Source organism: Rhinopithecus roxellana, chromosome 2 (assembly GCF_007565055.1).
Source record: "Rhinopithecus roxellana isolate Shanxi Qingling chromosome 2, ASM756505v1, whole genome shotgun sequence".
Classification (NCBI taxonomy): Eukaryota; Metazoa; Chordata; class Mammalia; order Primates; family Cercopithecidae; genus Rhinopithecus; species Rhinopithecus roxellana.
In genome coordinates, this window is record NC_044550.1 from 108159300 (window position 1) to 108173901 (window position 14602).

General features: G+C 39.9%; 1 protein-coding gene across 18 annotated transcripts in view; it reads left to right on the plus strand.

The window, feature by feature from the left end:
• SORBS2 (sorbin and SH3 domain containing 2) overlaps positions 1–14602 on the plus strand; it is a 380804-nt gene that overhangs the window by 285971 nt on the left and 80231 nt on the right. For 9 of the 18 annotated variants that reach the window (XM_010377962.2, XM_010377963.2, XM_010377971.2 and 6 more), the window contains 3 exons: positions 1311–1337; positions 1587–1711; positions 2506–3147. In XM_010377962.2, coding sequence (XP_010376264.2) covers positions 1311–1337; positions 1587–1711; positions 2506–3147 — 794 coding nt within the window. The remainder of the gene's footprint in view (positions 1–1310; positions 1338–1586; positions 1712–2505; positions 3148–14602) is intronic. The other 9 variants (XM_010377968.2, XM_010377969.2, XM_010377974.2 and 6 more) reach the window with 2 other exon arrangements.

The window sequence follows — 14602 nt, forward strand, 5'->3', positions numbered from 1 at the left end:
TGTACAAATTCTAGAAGTAGGATCCAATAAGCATTTCATGCATAATTCTTCAAAGTAATTTTTCTCTATGGTACCCATTTTATCACTCTAATTTTAAATTCATTGGAAATAAAATCCATACAAAGTTATCAATGATCAGAAAGAATGGGAATTCATTAGTCTTCTCTGGCTCACCTGAGCTGGTATCATTCTAATGTACTCTGTGCTGACTCACATTTGTATTTCTTTCTTTGATTTGGAAAGAATCCATATCAAATATTTTATCTAAAAATCAGATGCTTGCATTTTTCAACCCATTTTTATCATTCTAAATTCTTGTGTTTAAACTTGAAAATAACTATTCTGAAGCATTAAAAGAAAAACAAAGACTTTTTCAGCATGTAAAGTTCCTGTTTTATGAATTGAAATGAGAATCTAATAATGGTCCTGGGGACACGCAGAAGGAATCCAGGACTGAACAGCAGGTTGGGCTAAAAGCTTAATGAATCTAAGTAAAGTTGACCATGTGCTTTAATAAACCAGGCAACACAAGCTGATGACTTCAAATATACATGAGTTAAACGTGCAAAATGATTACCTCAAATGTGCATATAGAAGATTCTGGAATATATAACTTCAATAGAATTGATAACAAATGTATCACTGATACCTTGCCAACTGCCTTACCAAAAGCAATTTATTAGTACTGAAATTTATTTTCCACAGCTTACTAGCTGAAAGACAGTGGAACATATTGTAATAGCTCTTTCATATTTGAGTATAAAATGACTTTTATATGGCAATAAGAAGAAAACTCAGTCTCGAGAATAATTTGAAAATGTCACATGATATGGTAGACAGGTCTACAGTTTCCTAAGGTAAAAAAAATGCAAACTACAGAATACAGTTCTCTAACACAGGAGTTAAATATGCTTATCAACAGCAGGGCACTGAAAGTTAACGATCTGTTGGTTTGAGTTAGTGCTGTTTATAAACCAGGTCTCTTTTGATCCTTTAATTTGATATTTAGAAATTCACATATTCATCTTTGGCCATAATAAGATTAAAATTGCATGTTACAACATCATTGATGGGAAAAATTAGTGTTTGCTATATAGATTTTATATATTATAGATATTTAATGAATGACATTCTAATTGAAGTAAAAATAAATGTACAAGCCTCCCTTTGGCATGTTTGACATACCCAGATTTTAAAACTGAAATAATGTTTGCAAAAATAATGCATATAGTTCTTTGCCATGTTATTTTTACTGGGTTATTAATTTATTTCACCTTAGTCTTCATTTCAACATTTTTTTTTTCTTTCAGGGCGTGATTCTCAGTCACCAGACTCAGGTACAGAAAAAATATTCTGAATAACTATTATATTATTTGTGACTTTTAAAAAACGTATTCATAGCCACATGTGCTGACTTCATGTTAAATTTAAATTTCATATACTGTTATGCATATTAAATTAAACCTCTATTAAGAACACTACAATTTTGGAAATAAAAATAATTTTGGAAATAAAAATAAATTTTATACGAAATGTTTAAGTGAACGTAGATATTTTTGTATCCAATTGTTTTCCCTTAATGAAAGCTTGGAGATCTTACAATGATGGCAATCAAGAGACACTGAATGGAGATGCTACATATTCCTCTCTTGCAGCAAAAGGTTTTCGAAGCGTTCGACCAAACCTACAAGATAAAAGATCACCAACTCAGGTAACCCTGCACACTCTTGTCTACTGTATTATTTTAAGGCATGATTATTAGACCACTGCTTACAGCTGCTTTCCTAGTGTGCATATTTCAATACATGTTTTATTTTTCATATGTTTTTACTTTTGTATTTAGTTTGCTTGCCAGGCTTGTATTTACAACATGGAGAACAAATTTTAACAAACAAGAGTTTGGTTTTGTTTTGTTTCTGATTAAGCTCATAAAAGTATATCAGTTTCTAACATAATCTCTAGCATATATTCTAATTCTTTAAAAGCTCACAGCTGATGCTTTGGATTTAAACTGATGAGGTCAGCAATACATTATGTATTCAATAATTATGAGTATACAACTATTATATTAACTAAAGGAGCTCTGTGTTGGAGATATTAGTAAAATTGTGCCACAAGCATGAAAATTGTTATAAAACAATACTATTAAATAAACCATATATATATATATATATTTCAAAGTCTAATAAAAATATGCCAAGGGAACATATGTTCACTTTTAACATAATTTCCCACAATGTAGGTGGAGCAAAGGTTATAATGTATTCTCTGGAAACACTTTTTTCCCCTAAGGGCAAACATTGATAATAAATGTAAGTGCATTCTAAATGGAATGAAAATGATCACTCAATCTAGCTAACAAAATGGATAGCATAATCAGAAGGTGTGGCATTGCTTTACTTCTGTAAAGGCAAGGTTGACACTGGTTTCTTTCATGACTAACTTGGACTTTCTCTGTTTTTCTTTCAACTTTATTTCTTTCTCTGGATCCCATTGCCAATCCAGGCACCCCCTCCACCAGACAGAAAAGAGAGCTTTCACAGCTCTTTGATAACCAGTCACACAAAGGGTGTCATTTTAGACCAGTTAGTAACTAACACACAAATTCCCTGCAATACAGAGTACTTTGCTAACAAAAAACCTCCTCAGGGAACTATGTATTCCAATGAAGATTCGAGGCAGACAATTGTATATTCTGAAGAATCTAACACAACCATGTCGTATACACAAAAAATCACTAATCCACTACCAGCAGCTTCCAGCACGGATCCTACACCATTCACTAACATCAACACCCCAGTTCTACAAGAGGACTACAGGCAAGATTCTCAAACGCGGAGGATTTCTACCTTGAAACTAACCCATAACGAGGATCTAGGAAGTAGCAGCCCTGTTAATACTCCACAGTTTTCCAAATCTGTTGAAGTACCATCATTTCTCAAAAGGCCCTGCTCACTGACCCCTAATCCAGTGCCTGAGACACACACAGCATCTCTTTCCATACAGATAGCTCCCCTTTCAGGACAGGATCCTGAAAGCCACAAACGGCTACCTGAGCTTTCTCCAGAGACTGCAAAGATACGTCTTCAGCAAGAGAGACAAAAATCTGCAGTTGCAGTGGCCTCTCAGTCCTCAGGCTGCAGGGTGGTACCTTACACTTCTCAGTCTCTTCGTATTAATACATGTGTGTTGTAGAGACCCTAACTCCTTTGGTTTGGGCTTCTTATATGACCTAATGCTTTCTTAGTTTCCAAGCAGGAGGGGAAAGGAGAAAGAAACCATTTTCAAATTTAAAACCCTACTGAATTCATCAGCAAATGTCTAGGTATTTTTAAATGTAAATATGCATATACAGATCTTTCACCCAGAAATCATGTTCTAAAATTTTTTTTCTTCTAGATATTTATGGAGAATCATTGAGGGCTCAGTGATTTAAGACACTGCAAACTACTCCAGGGCTTAAAGCATGTTTAGGTTTCAGAGAAATAGTTTTCCTATGAGACCTTTTTGCACTTAGATTTTACTTTATTTACATGTGTAAAATCTCTTCAAATAATTGCCAATTATAATTTGCTTTGGCAGGGAGCAGTTATTTTGATTTTAAGCAGTGTCTATTTCTTTGCAACCCAATATTCATTTTCACTAAAACTTAATCAGTTTATCATTTCAGAAAGTATATTAGCCAACTTTTATCATCCAGACTTGCAGGAAGTAAATCTTTATTTCCATATATGTAGAATTATCTCATAACATCCTTCTGCTTACATGTATTAGTCTGTCAGCAGGAGAAATGTGCTTCTCTTTTTGACTTCTCCATAAAACAATGTAGTGCTAAGAGCATAAACTTTAAGGGTAAACTGTAGATTTTAATCCAGGCGTCACTATGTGATGAGACATTCATCTAAACTTTCCTGTGAGTCCAAACAAAGAAATGAGAATACTAATTAATCCTTAATTCACAGGTCATGATAAGACTAGGGAATTACCATAGACTTGGCTAGAGCAAGCACTCAATAAATGATAGCTGTTAATAAAAGATAAAATAGTAGCAGCAACAGCAGTAGTGTTAATATTGAAAACACTGGTGTCTAAGTAAATAATTTGTATAATACTCCTTTTTGTATCTGTGTTATTAAAGATCATCCAAAACATATCCTTGAGGAGATACATTTTTAAACTGTGCAGAAAATCTCCAAAAGATAACTGACTGACACCAAGATCCCCCCACCCACTCATAAAGCAGAAGAACCTCAAACAGAAATGATTAAAAGGACAAACAGGTATTATCACACCTCTACTCAAATACCTTCTCCATCAGCTAATCGAGATGTGCAAAATTCATTCAGTAGAGCAATTTCTTTTAATTAAGGTAATAGCTTCTGAAAGCACCTGTGAAATCAGATGACAATAATAATAACAACATTAATAGCAGTTAACAGATATTAGGGGTTTACTCTATGCAGACGCTGTTCCAGCTTGTTTATGTTTATTAATAATTTCCACAATCCCATGGAGTAGGTATTACTACTGTCCTTATTTTATGGCTAAGGAAACTGAGGCACAGAAGAAGTTGCTCCCCTGGGGTCATGCAGCTGGCAAAAGGCAGAACCAGGATACACACCCTGGCAGACTGGCTGCAGGGCCGCCACTCTGAAAGAGTGCTACTTCTCCTTGCGAAATAGTTACTTACCAGCGACAAGGAGACAGGGCGCCATGATGGTGGAAGCTAAGGCAGATGTGTCTCGATCAGGTTCAGGAGTCCAGGAAGGTCTGAGGGAGCAAAATCCTTGGGCGACTGTACAGACAGGCCTGTGCCAGTGTCAGTGAGCGGACTCGCCAGTGTCCCAGGATGGGCATGCCAGGAAGCAGGCGAAGGAGAAGTCATAGGAACACATGTCAGTCACTGGACTCATCCAACATGGTTTGCTTCTTCAGAATGGTTTTGTGATGTTTGAAAACAAGCTGATACTTTTCATTTTTCGTGGTTTTATCCAGGCTGAGCAGAGACGGTTGGTTTGATTATATAATCCCCAGGGTATCAGCACCACCCAAAAGTTAAGATTTGAGATCCTGTCACTGCTCTTTATTCAACAAATATGTATTGGGTGCCTAACCTATGTCCAGTCTGTTCTAGTGACAGAGCTGGATTTGAAACCATTCCTGCTTAAAATTTGTCTGTGTGTGGCAGGAGGAGCAAACATTAATAAGAACTTGAATAAATTACATAGATTAGAAGATTATGGAAATTGAGTTATGCCATGCAAAGCTGAGTTGTGGAGACCAGATATCATGTCAGGTATGGTAACTCAATCAATAGACCTCACTGAAAAGACAGAACAGCTTTGAAGGGGGAAGACTATTCCAGGCAGAGGGAATGTCTTATGTAAAGGCTTTGAGGTTGATCACTCTGGGGCTGTGGGAGGACCAGAAGGAAGCCTGAGGGAGGGAGAGGAAGTAAGTGAGGTGAGAGTGATAGGAAGTGAAGTCAGAGGTAAGAAAGACCCGATGACGGGAGGCCTTGTGAGCCATTGCAAGGATTTTGACATTTACTCTCAATAAAAATGGAGGCCACTGGAGGATGTTGAGGCTGCCACCATTATTATTTCTGTTATATTTTAACAAAATCATTCTGGCAACTCAGTGAAAAACATACCATAGTGGGGCAAGGAGGAGATCAGGCAAACCAGTTAGGTAACTACTGCAGTCCTTTAGGTGAGAAATGATGGGGGCTCAAAGCAGGGGGCAGCAGAGGAGGTGGTGAGAAATCAGACCGTGAGAATGTATTTTGAAAGTCAAGCAAACAGGACTTCCTGGCAGATTGCATGTGGGATGTGAGGAAGAGAAAAGTCAAGGTTGACTCCAACTGGAAGATAGCGTTGCCTTCAGCTGAGACTGGACAGCTGTGGGTGGAGCAGGTTGGTGGAAACTTCAGAGGTCCCCATTTGGGAAACAGGAAGTTTGAGGCATTTCTTAGACACCCACATGAAGTGGTCAAGTAAGCATTTGGATGTGAGAACCTGTACTTCCCGGGGAAAGGTCCTGGTTGGAGATATGGGCCATTGGCTAGTCGATGGGTTTTGTGGCCATGAGACAGAGTGAGATCACCAGGGGGTTGGACAGAGAAAAGGGGAGGACCAAGAGTTGAGCCTGAGTGAATCTCAGCATTAAGAGGAAGAAGCAGCAGAGGAGACTGAAAGCAATGTCCTCTAAGGGAGGAGGAAATCCGGGGAAATGTGGCATCCTAAAAGCCATGCGAGGAAGATGTGTGGAAAGAAAGGGATGGTTCACTGCACAAATGCTGTTGATAAGACAGGTTTGAAAGGAAATCTGAAAACTTACCATTGATTCCATAGTGAGGAAGGAGGCTTTCTTGGAGTGGGTATGAGAGAGACCGGGAAGAGAGTGGTTGGGCAGTCAGCTCTTTCAAGATCTTATTAACATAAAACCATTCATCTAGTTATTCACCCTCCCCGAGCAGCAGTTTTCTCATCTATAAAACTGCTGGGAGGTTTGAGTAAGGCATATAAGGATCTTGGCATGGTGCCTGCTTCATAGTAATTCCTAAACCTACAGTGGCTGTCGTCATGATTAAATAATATTTTTCCAAATTATGCATCTGATTGGGAAAAAGAAATATATTATTTTCAACAATACTTCTTTTTTTTTTTTTTTTTTTACTGGTGGGTAAAAGTTTGTTTCAACAGACTTGCAGTTTGTTCCAACATAGTGTGTCCTCTTTCCTCAGGCTTTGTAAAAAAAGGTAGCATGAAGCTGTTGCAGTTTTTATTCTCTGTTTAAAATTTTGGCAAGAACATTTAACATGAGATCTGCCTTCTTAAGAAATTTGTAAGTGTGCAGCGCAGTGTTGTTAACTGTAGGCACCATGCTATGCAAAGCAGATCTCTAGAATGTATTCATCTTGCATAACTAAAACTTCCTGCCCACTGAGTAGCAACTCATTCACCCCCGCCCCCAACCCCTGCCAACCACCACTCTACTCTCTGCTCATGTATTTGTCCTTCTGAGACTGGCTTTCACTTGGTATAACGTCCTCCAGGTTGCTCCATGTTACAGCATGTGGCAGAATATCCATCTTTTTAAAGGCTGAATAGTATTCTAGTGTGTGCATACACCACATTTTCTTTATCTATTTATCCATCCGTGGACATGTGGTTTGTTTCTACGTCTTGATGATTGTGATATGCTTCATTTTTAAGTCTCATTTTCATGCAATGATCTTTCACAATGGTGACCTTTCCAATTTAAACACTTGCACTCCGCATTCTGGCAAGTCTTAGCCAATGCCAGGCGCTGTAAGCTATACACTGGGAGTCAGACAAATATGTGCTCCATTATAAAGAATGAGGCTCCCAGGAATTACCAGGCCCAAGCAATAAAAGTACACCAAGATGTGAAAAGTACATTTCAGTGTTCCAGAAGTTTTATTTACATAGTTTTGTTATTATTAAAGTCTGATCATTAGTTTAAGAAGAAAACTACAGGTCACTGTTAGAAATTCTCTTCATATTTGACAGTTTTTCATAGTGTTTTCTAAATGGCATGTGCTTTAATTGTCCTCCTGCAAACAGACCAGAAATGAGGCATGTTATCCTTCTGTTACTGTGTGACCAGATATCCTGTTGCTAAAAATGTCACATTGTTCTCAATGTCAAGTAAGTGAAGGTATAAGCCAGACGCTTTGGAAAGCCAGCAAAAAGCTACACCCCCAAAGAGTTTCTATGGCATCTGTGCTATGTTCTTTGCTTCAGGAAGATAAGCTTGTCCTGTCTGTTACGAAACAACATAATCGATCAATTGCCACAGCCTCACTGTCACAGCTGCCACTGCACATATGCTGGGGACTCACAGGGGAACTTGCCTGACCGTGGTGTAGAAGGGAGAGGAAACTCATTTCTTGTGCTCCATGAGATCAGTATGTAGATGCTAAGGAGGACAGAGTAATGCAGACATGTCGGCAGTGTGGGGTGGTAGGTGCAGAACTGCAGAATGCACCTTCTGGAACATTCCTATCAACACCAGCCCCGATCATGGATGTCCTCCATCAGGATGGCTTCCTTTCTGTGGGCTCGTAATGCTATTAGTTGATCAGGTCTTTGGCAATTTCTCCATTTGATGTCTGTTCACGCGCATGCATATGCGTGCATTTAAATAACTGAACATTAGAGAATACTTGGGAGGCCAACATGAATTTACAAATAAAACATCCTCTTCAACATCTCCCAATAGATGGGCCTCCAGCCTCTTCTGAATACACTTAATGAAGATCTCAGTTACATTCCAAGGCAGCAATCCAGTGCTCAGTCATTTCTGAGATCGAGTTATTGGAAAGAATTTCTTTTTTTTTTTTTTTTTTTTTTTTTTTGAGAAGGAGTCTCGCTCTGTCACCCAGGCTGGAGTGCAGTGGCCAGATCTCAGCTCACTGCAAACTCCACCTCCCGGGTTTACGCCATTCTCCTGCCTCAGCCTCCCCAGTAGCTGGGACTACAGGCGCCCGCCACCTCGCCCGGCTAGTTTTTTGTATTTTTTTAGTGGAGACGGGGTTTCACCGTGTTAGCCAGGATGGTCTCGATCTCCTGACCTCGTGATCCGCCCGCCTCGGCCTCCCACAGTGCTGGGATTACAGGCTTGAGCCACCGCGCCCGGCCATTGGAAAGAATTTCTAATACCAGGTCATGATCTGCCTTCCTTAACTTCTGCATGGTTATCCACAGCGCAAAAGAGAGAGAATGTTCTTCCGCCTCCATCTGACAGTGTTCACGTGATCCTTCTCCTCCCTACCCTGATGCTGGCTTTGTGTAGAGCACTCCTGTTCCTTCCCAGTATTTTGATTTTTTTAAACATGATTCTCCTTTTTTTGAGAGCTATTACAACACGCCAGGCACTGTGCTAAGCACTTTACGTTTCCCCGCTTAATTTTTTTTTTTTTTTTTTTTTTTTTTTTGAGGCGGAGTCTCGCTCTGTCGCCCAGGCTGGAGTGCAGTGGCCGGATCTCAGCTCACTGCAAGCTCCGCCTCCCGGGTTCCCGCCATTCTCCTGCCTCAGCCTCCCGAGTAGCTGGGACTACAGGCGCCCGCCACTTCGCCCGGCTAGTTTTTGTATTTTTAGTAGAGACGGGGTTTCACCGTGTTAGCCAGGATGGTCTCGATCTCCTGACCTCGTGATCCGCCCGTCTCGGCCTCCCAAAGTGCTGGGATTACAGGCTTGAGCCACCGCGCCCGGCCTCCCCGCTTAATTTTTACAGGCTCTAAGAGATGGGTTTTATCCGTGTCTGTATCTTACACATGAAGGAACTGAGGCCAAGGGAATTAAACAACTTGCCCAAGTCTGTCTGACTCAAGATCCACAGCTCAGCCACTAGCTTCTGCTACCTCTATGCTCTCACACAAGCTGATTCTTAAATCCCATATTTTGGTAATGCTCTTAAAATATGACACTTCCCCAGACATAAAACCATATTCCCAATCTGAACACCACAGAGTATGGTAGAAATATTTACTCCCTTGATTCAGATGCCACATGCTGTCAGTGTGCCCAATCTGTGTGACAATGTTAGATCACTTGTCGCCCAGGTCTTGGGTAGGGAGTATATGGTTAAAATAGTTTTTATTATGAGGCCGTCAGACACTCTCACGTCATTACAATGCAAGCAGTACAGCCAGGCCTTAGGGAAACGGGGTAATGACCAGGCAGCTGCCCTCCGTCCTTCTCAGTCACAGGAACTGCACAGTTCCGTCTCTTACTTTCCACTCTGTTGTTACTTCAAGTTATCCGTGGGTTTCCATGACATTCTCTGACTCCTTGCATTTGGGTACCTGACAGCTACCTGAGGGGCATTCAGTGTCATATAATTCAAATTCCCAGGAGGGAGGCAGGGCCCCACTGGCCCAGTGTAGTCCAGTTATTCCCCCTTCCTAATCAACTGTGGCCAGCAAAATGATGATCCGGCAACACACACAGCTGCCGGGCACGTCTCCTCATATGCCCGGGACAGGCCATGAAAGAGGGGGCACATTGTCCCAAAAGGATATGGGGATGGGAGGTAAAGACTGGTTTTTTTTGTTTTGTTTTTTTTGTTTGTTTGTTTGTTTTTTTGAGGCGGAGTCTCGCTCTGTCGCCCAGGCTGGAGGACTGGTTTTTTAAAAACCCCTTCCGGCCAGGCACGGTGGCTCACGCCTGTAATCCCAGCACTTTTGGAGGCCGAGAGCAAGACTCCGTTAAAACACACACACACACACACACACACACACACACACACACACACACACAAAACTCCCCTTCCTAGATATTTTCTTTTCAAGAAAATTACTGTCAACTCCTTTGGAAAAAAGAGAACAAAAGCCTGTCAGATTTCTTTGCTTGATATTTAATATATATCCCTTATGTTCCTTGAGAAATGAAGCCTAGAAGCCCAATGACTAAAGATGTTAAGAGGCAGATGTTAGGATCCTCGGCCACGGGGCCACATCAAGCCAACGGGAGCCTGAGGTGGAAGGAAATTCTCTGCTCCCTTCTACCTGTTTTCATATATTGTGAATGAACTTTTTCCTAGAATGTTTAAGTCATTAGAATTTTTTTGAAAAGTTGAAATGCAGGTTTACTGACACTCACACATTATTTTAAGCTTAAATATTTTATTTAAAGCCAAATGAACTTTTTTTTTAAAAATTTGAGACAGAGTCTTGCTCTGTCACCCAGGCCAGAGTGCAGTGGTGTGATCTTGGCCCACTGCAACTTCCACCTCCCAGTTTCAAGCAATTCTCTTGCTTCAGCCTCCCAAGTAACTGGGATTATAGGTGCCTGCCACCACGCCTGGCTAATTTTTGTATTTTTAGTGGAGACGGGGTTTCACCATGTTGGCCAGGCTGGTCTCAAACTCCTGACCTCAGGTGATCTGCCCGCCTCAGCCTCCCAAAGTTCTGGGATTACAGGTGTGAGCCACTGTGCTTGCCCTATTATGTGTTTACTTCACCTTAAATTAATTAAAAGTGATTTAAGATTGCCATCAGTTAATTAGAAATTATCAAACATGTCTATTCTCTCAACTAAAACTGAAATAAGCAAACATGTAGATTTTGAAAATATTATTGATGAGTTTTCTTGCGTTAAAAACTCCAGATCCATTTTTTTTCCTCTTTTCCTATGGCTTGGCATGCACTGGTCTTTATTTATATTTTTGACATTTTTGTTCAGTATGGGGTATATTTTCTTTTTTGCATTGATCTTGATTTTCTTTCAAAGATTGCATTGAAACAGAATTTATCTCGGTTACTTAGTTTTTGTCACTCTATAAATTTTGCACCTCAATAAGCACTTTACTCTCCTCTCCCTAGGCCTGGCCATGCACTCCTTCATATCCCCACTTCACACCTACCCTGTTTCTCCTCCAGCTTCCACATCTGCTGCGTCAGCAAGTGATGGCTTAGGGGCTTGTGACTATAGATGTATTGTCACTGAGCTTATGAGCAAACTAAAAATCATATTACCCATGACTGTAGTGGCTTTAGAGACAGCAAGCTTTCATTCTTTCATTTTCAGCCTGTTTCAAAGCAAAGGATATGGGCAAATGATGCCCGCCTTGAGGGGGAACATGACTTCCGCGTTCTGCCATCTGTCCCATCATTTCTTGGCATCCAGCATGGGCTTGGTTTGCACATCCTGGATACTTTCCTGGCCCATGATGGGCACTTGAGTTTGCAATGCCTTCATCCAACTCAATACGCTTTCTCCACTGCTGAAGCTCACCTTCCCTTGAGTCTCCATGCCCCTTCGTTCCTCAAGAGCTCCAGTGTCGATTGGTGATCACTCTCATCCACAGGCTCTCCTTAGCATTCTGCATTGGAGTCATTTGGACGGAGAAGCTCAGTGCTAGTTTGAGTGAGCAGGTGCTCTCTCTTGGTGTATGAAGCATAGGTTTAAGTACTGTCCCTGTCCTTTGCAGAAGACCAGGCAGCTCCTGACTGCTAGCTGGTGTTTCTCATTACCCCCTTCCTGCTAGCTCAAGGGTGGGGGAAAGAAAAAACAATTTATACTCACAAAAAGTTGGTGACCTTTGATCCCTATTCAATCACCTCAGTCTTCCACAGTCTTGAAAAGGAGACCCAAAACAGTGAGGATGATTTTCTGCGTCATCTACTTGCCACTCACGAAGTAAAGTAAAAAATGTGCTTGTTTTAAGCCAGTTTTCCCTATTTTCAGGGTAGTCCAAATGGGGAAAATACCGTCTTCTTCCCCTTCATACCTTTCCAGCCGCTCTTCTGATTTTCCTCAGGAGAAACACGTGTCTCATGGTCTTTCTCTCCCCCCGGGCCTATAGAGTATTCCATTCATGTGGAGATTGGGGTCTTGTCAAAGCTTTTTTATGGGTGACCAGTACGACTGTTGAATTATTGAGTTATATCTGTAGAAATGTAAGTGTGATGTGACTCACCACGAGGCATTTCATGCCTTACACTCACAAACACACACACGCACACATACACACACGTGCATTAAAAGACTCAAAACCAGGAACATGTCAGGAGGTAGTGAAAGAAATTCAAAAGGTGGAATAATTTTGTTTTCTGTGGACATTCTATTTGGAAGAACAATTGAATGGATAAGGGCCATCCCCAGACATAATGCTATGCAAACTAATGATCTTATTACCCACGACAGTGGTGATTTTAGAAAGAATACGCTTTAGCTTTTGACATGTTTCAAGTCACAGGCTATGGACAAGTCAGTCCAATGGGGGTTAAAGTCATTAGATTTATTTTCTTTTAATTTGAAAGGGAAAAGTCTTATGAGCAGATAACTCAAATCCTTTTGTATGATTTGTATTATTTCATAGTTTTCATTTAGCATAAATAAAACTAAAAAGAGATTCATATTACATGGAAGCATCCTTAGTAAAGCTGCATTATTAGGGGAAATTTCATTGACGCTATCCAAAGACTGCTTTATACTGAATTACATTCAGACTTATAGCAAAATTTTAATATATTAAGTTAGAATTATGGTAATTTCATAATATTATAGTTTTACCTCCAATAAGATTGCAATTACTATAAGCACTCAGTAATAAGGATGCATCCCTACCAAAATATTTTAAGTTCTGGGTAACTAAGATTTCTGTCAGTTATTTCTAGAGATTTAAACAACCATAAACAGTTTTATATATATATATATCTCACATTTAAAATGACTATGTTTGAACAAGAAAAAGTCATATTAAGTAAGATTAGGACAAGAAAATCTGTCTTTTTATCCAAGGTTGGGGTTTCTTAACCCGTTAGATCAAGGATATGCTTTAGAGTGTCTCTCTCCTCATGAAGTTTATGCAGAACTTTCTGTATGTATGAATTTGTGCATTTCCCTAAAAGAAGGATCAGTCACTTTCATCAGATTTCTAAGGGATCTGTGATTCAGAGAGACCTCTTTATATGATGGATTTTTTAAAAGTATTCAAGTAAAAGTCTGAGAAAAAAAGTATTGTAACCTTTTGTATCATGCTAACAACGCACATGACATCAGCCATTATGAAAATTACGGCCGCCAAAGAACACCAAATTGTACTCCTTAAACATTTACTAGGCAATATTTCTAAGTGTAAGCGGTTCTCCTTCATTCATTTCCCATCTTTGTACTAGTATCTCACAATACCTCTGGCCATCTATCTTCAAACAATTTCCTCCCCCAAACATCCCCTCCAAAAAAGTATCTATTCTGAGAGGTAGAAAAAACAAGTAAGAAAACTTGCTTCGGAGTTTTATTCACTTATGTTGAATTCAGTGCTTATCATCCTGTTTGTCATGTGCGGTCAGACGTCGTCAAGGCTACCACAGGTGGTTGTAAAATTTCAAACGGTCATCTTCTCTCTTCTTCCTATAGAGCATCCCTTCGCTGTGATTAGCCTCTTGGGCTATATATATGCTTGGAGCTGTTAAATGTTTTATTTTTCCTTCAGTTTCTTTCTCCTTTACCTAAGATTTAGTGCCAACCATAGTTCTAACTAACTAGGGTGCATTCTAACCATTATCGGTGGCTGGTTTTCATTTTCACACATGGTACCTCTGTTTGCATTGCTAGGATATTTTTAAAGTCCAATTCTTTTCATATTTTGTAGTGAAATCAAAGAACAGATTTAATGAGTGGAAAGGAAATAAAATAGCATTTCCATTTATCTTTTCCACTTAGTTGTGTTTAGTATTATCAGTATTTAGATTCATAAACCAGGAAAAAATAAGACAAACAGATTTATGTTTTGGGGACATTTTGGCAAGGGGGAAGCAGTTATGCAATTAGATTTTTCTAGTGAAGGGCAAACCAGTTCTGCTGACCAATAGTCTGATATCTTATCGTCACAAATACAAAAACTAAAACTCCTGAGGAAACGGTTTCATTGTGCCAACACTCTCAAGCCCCTACCCAAAATTACATTGCAGTGCTGTGTGAAAACCAGCCTTGTTTCCAAAACACACCGACTGGGTTCACTTTCTTCCTGTTTTCATGCTTTTTCTGCACTGTGTGGTTGGCACCTAATCCATCTGAATGTAACTCCTTAAAGTGCTTGCAAATAAAACCGATGCTTTGCCTTCTCTGC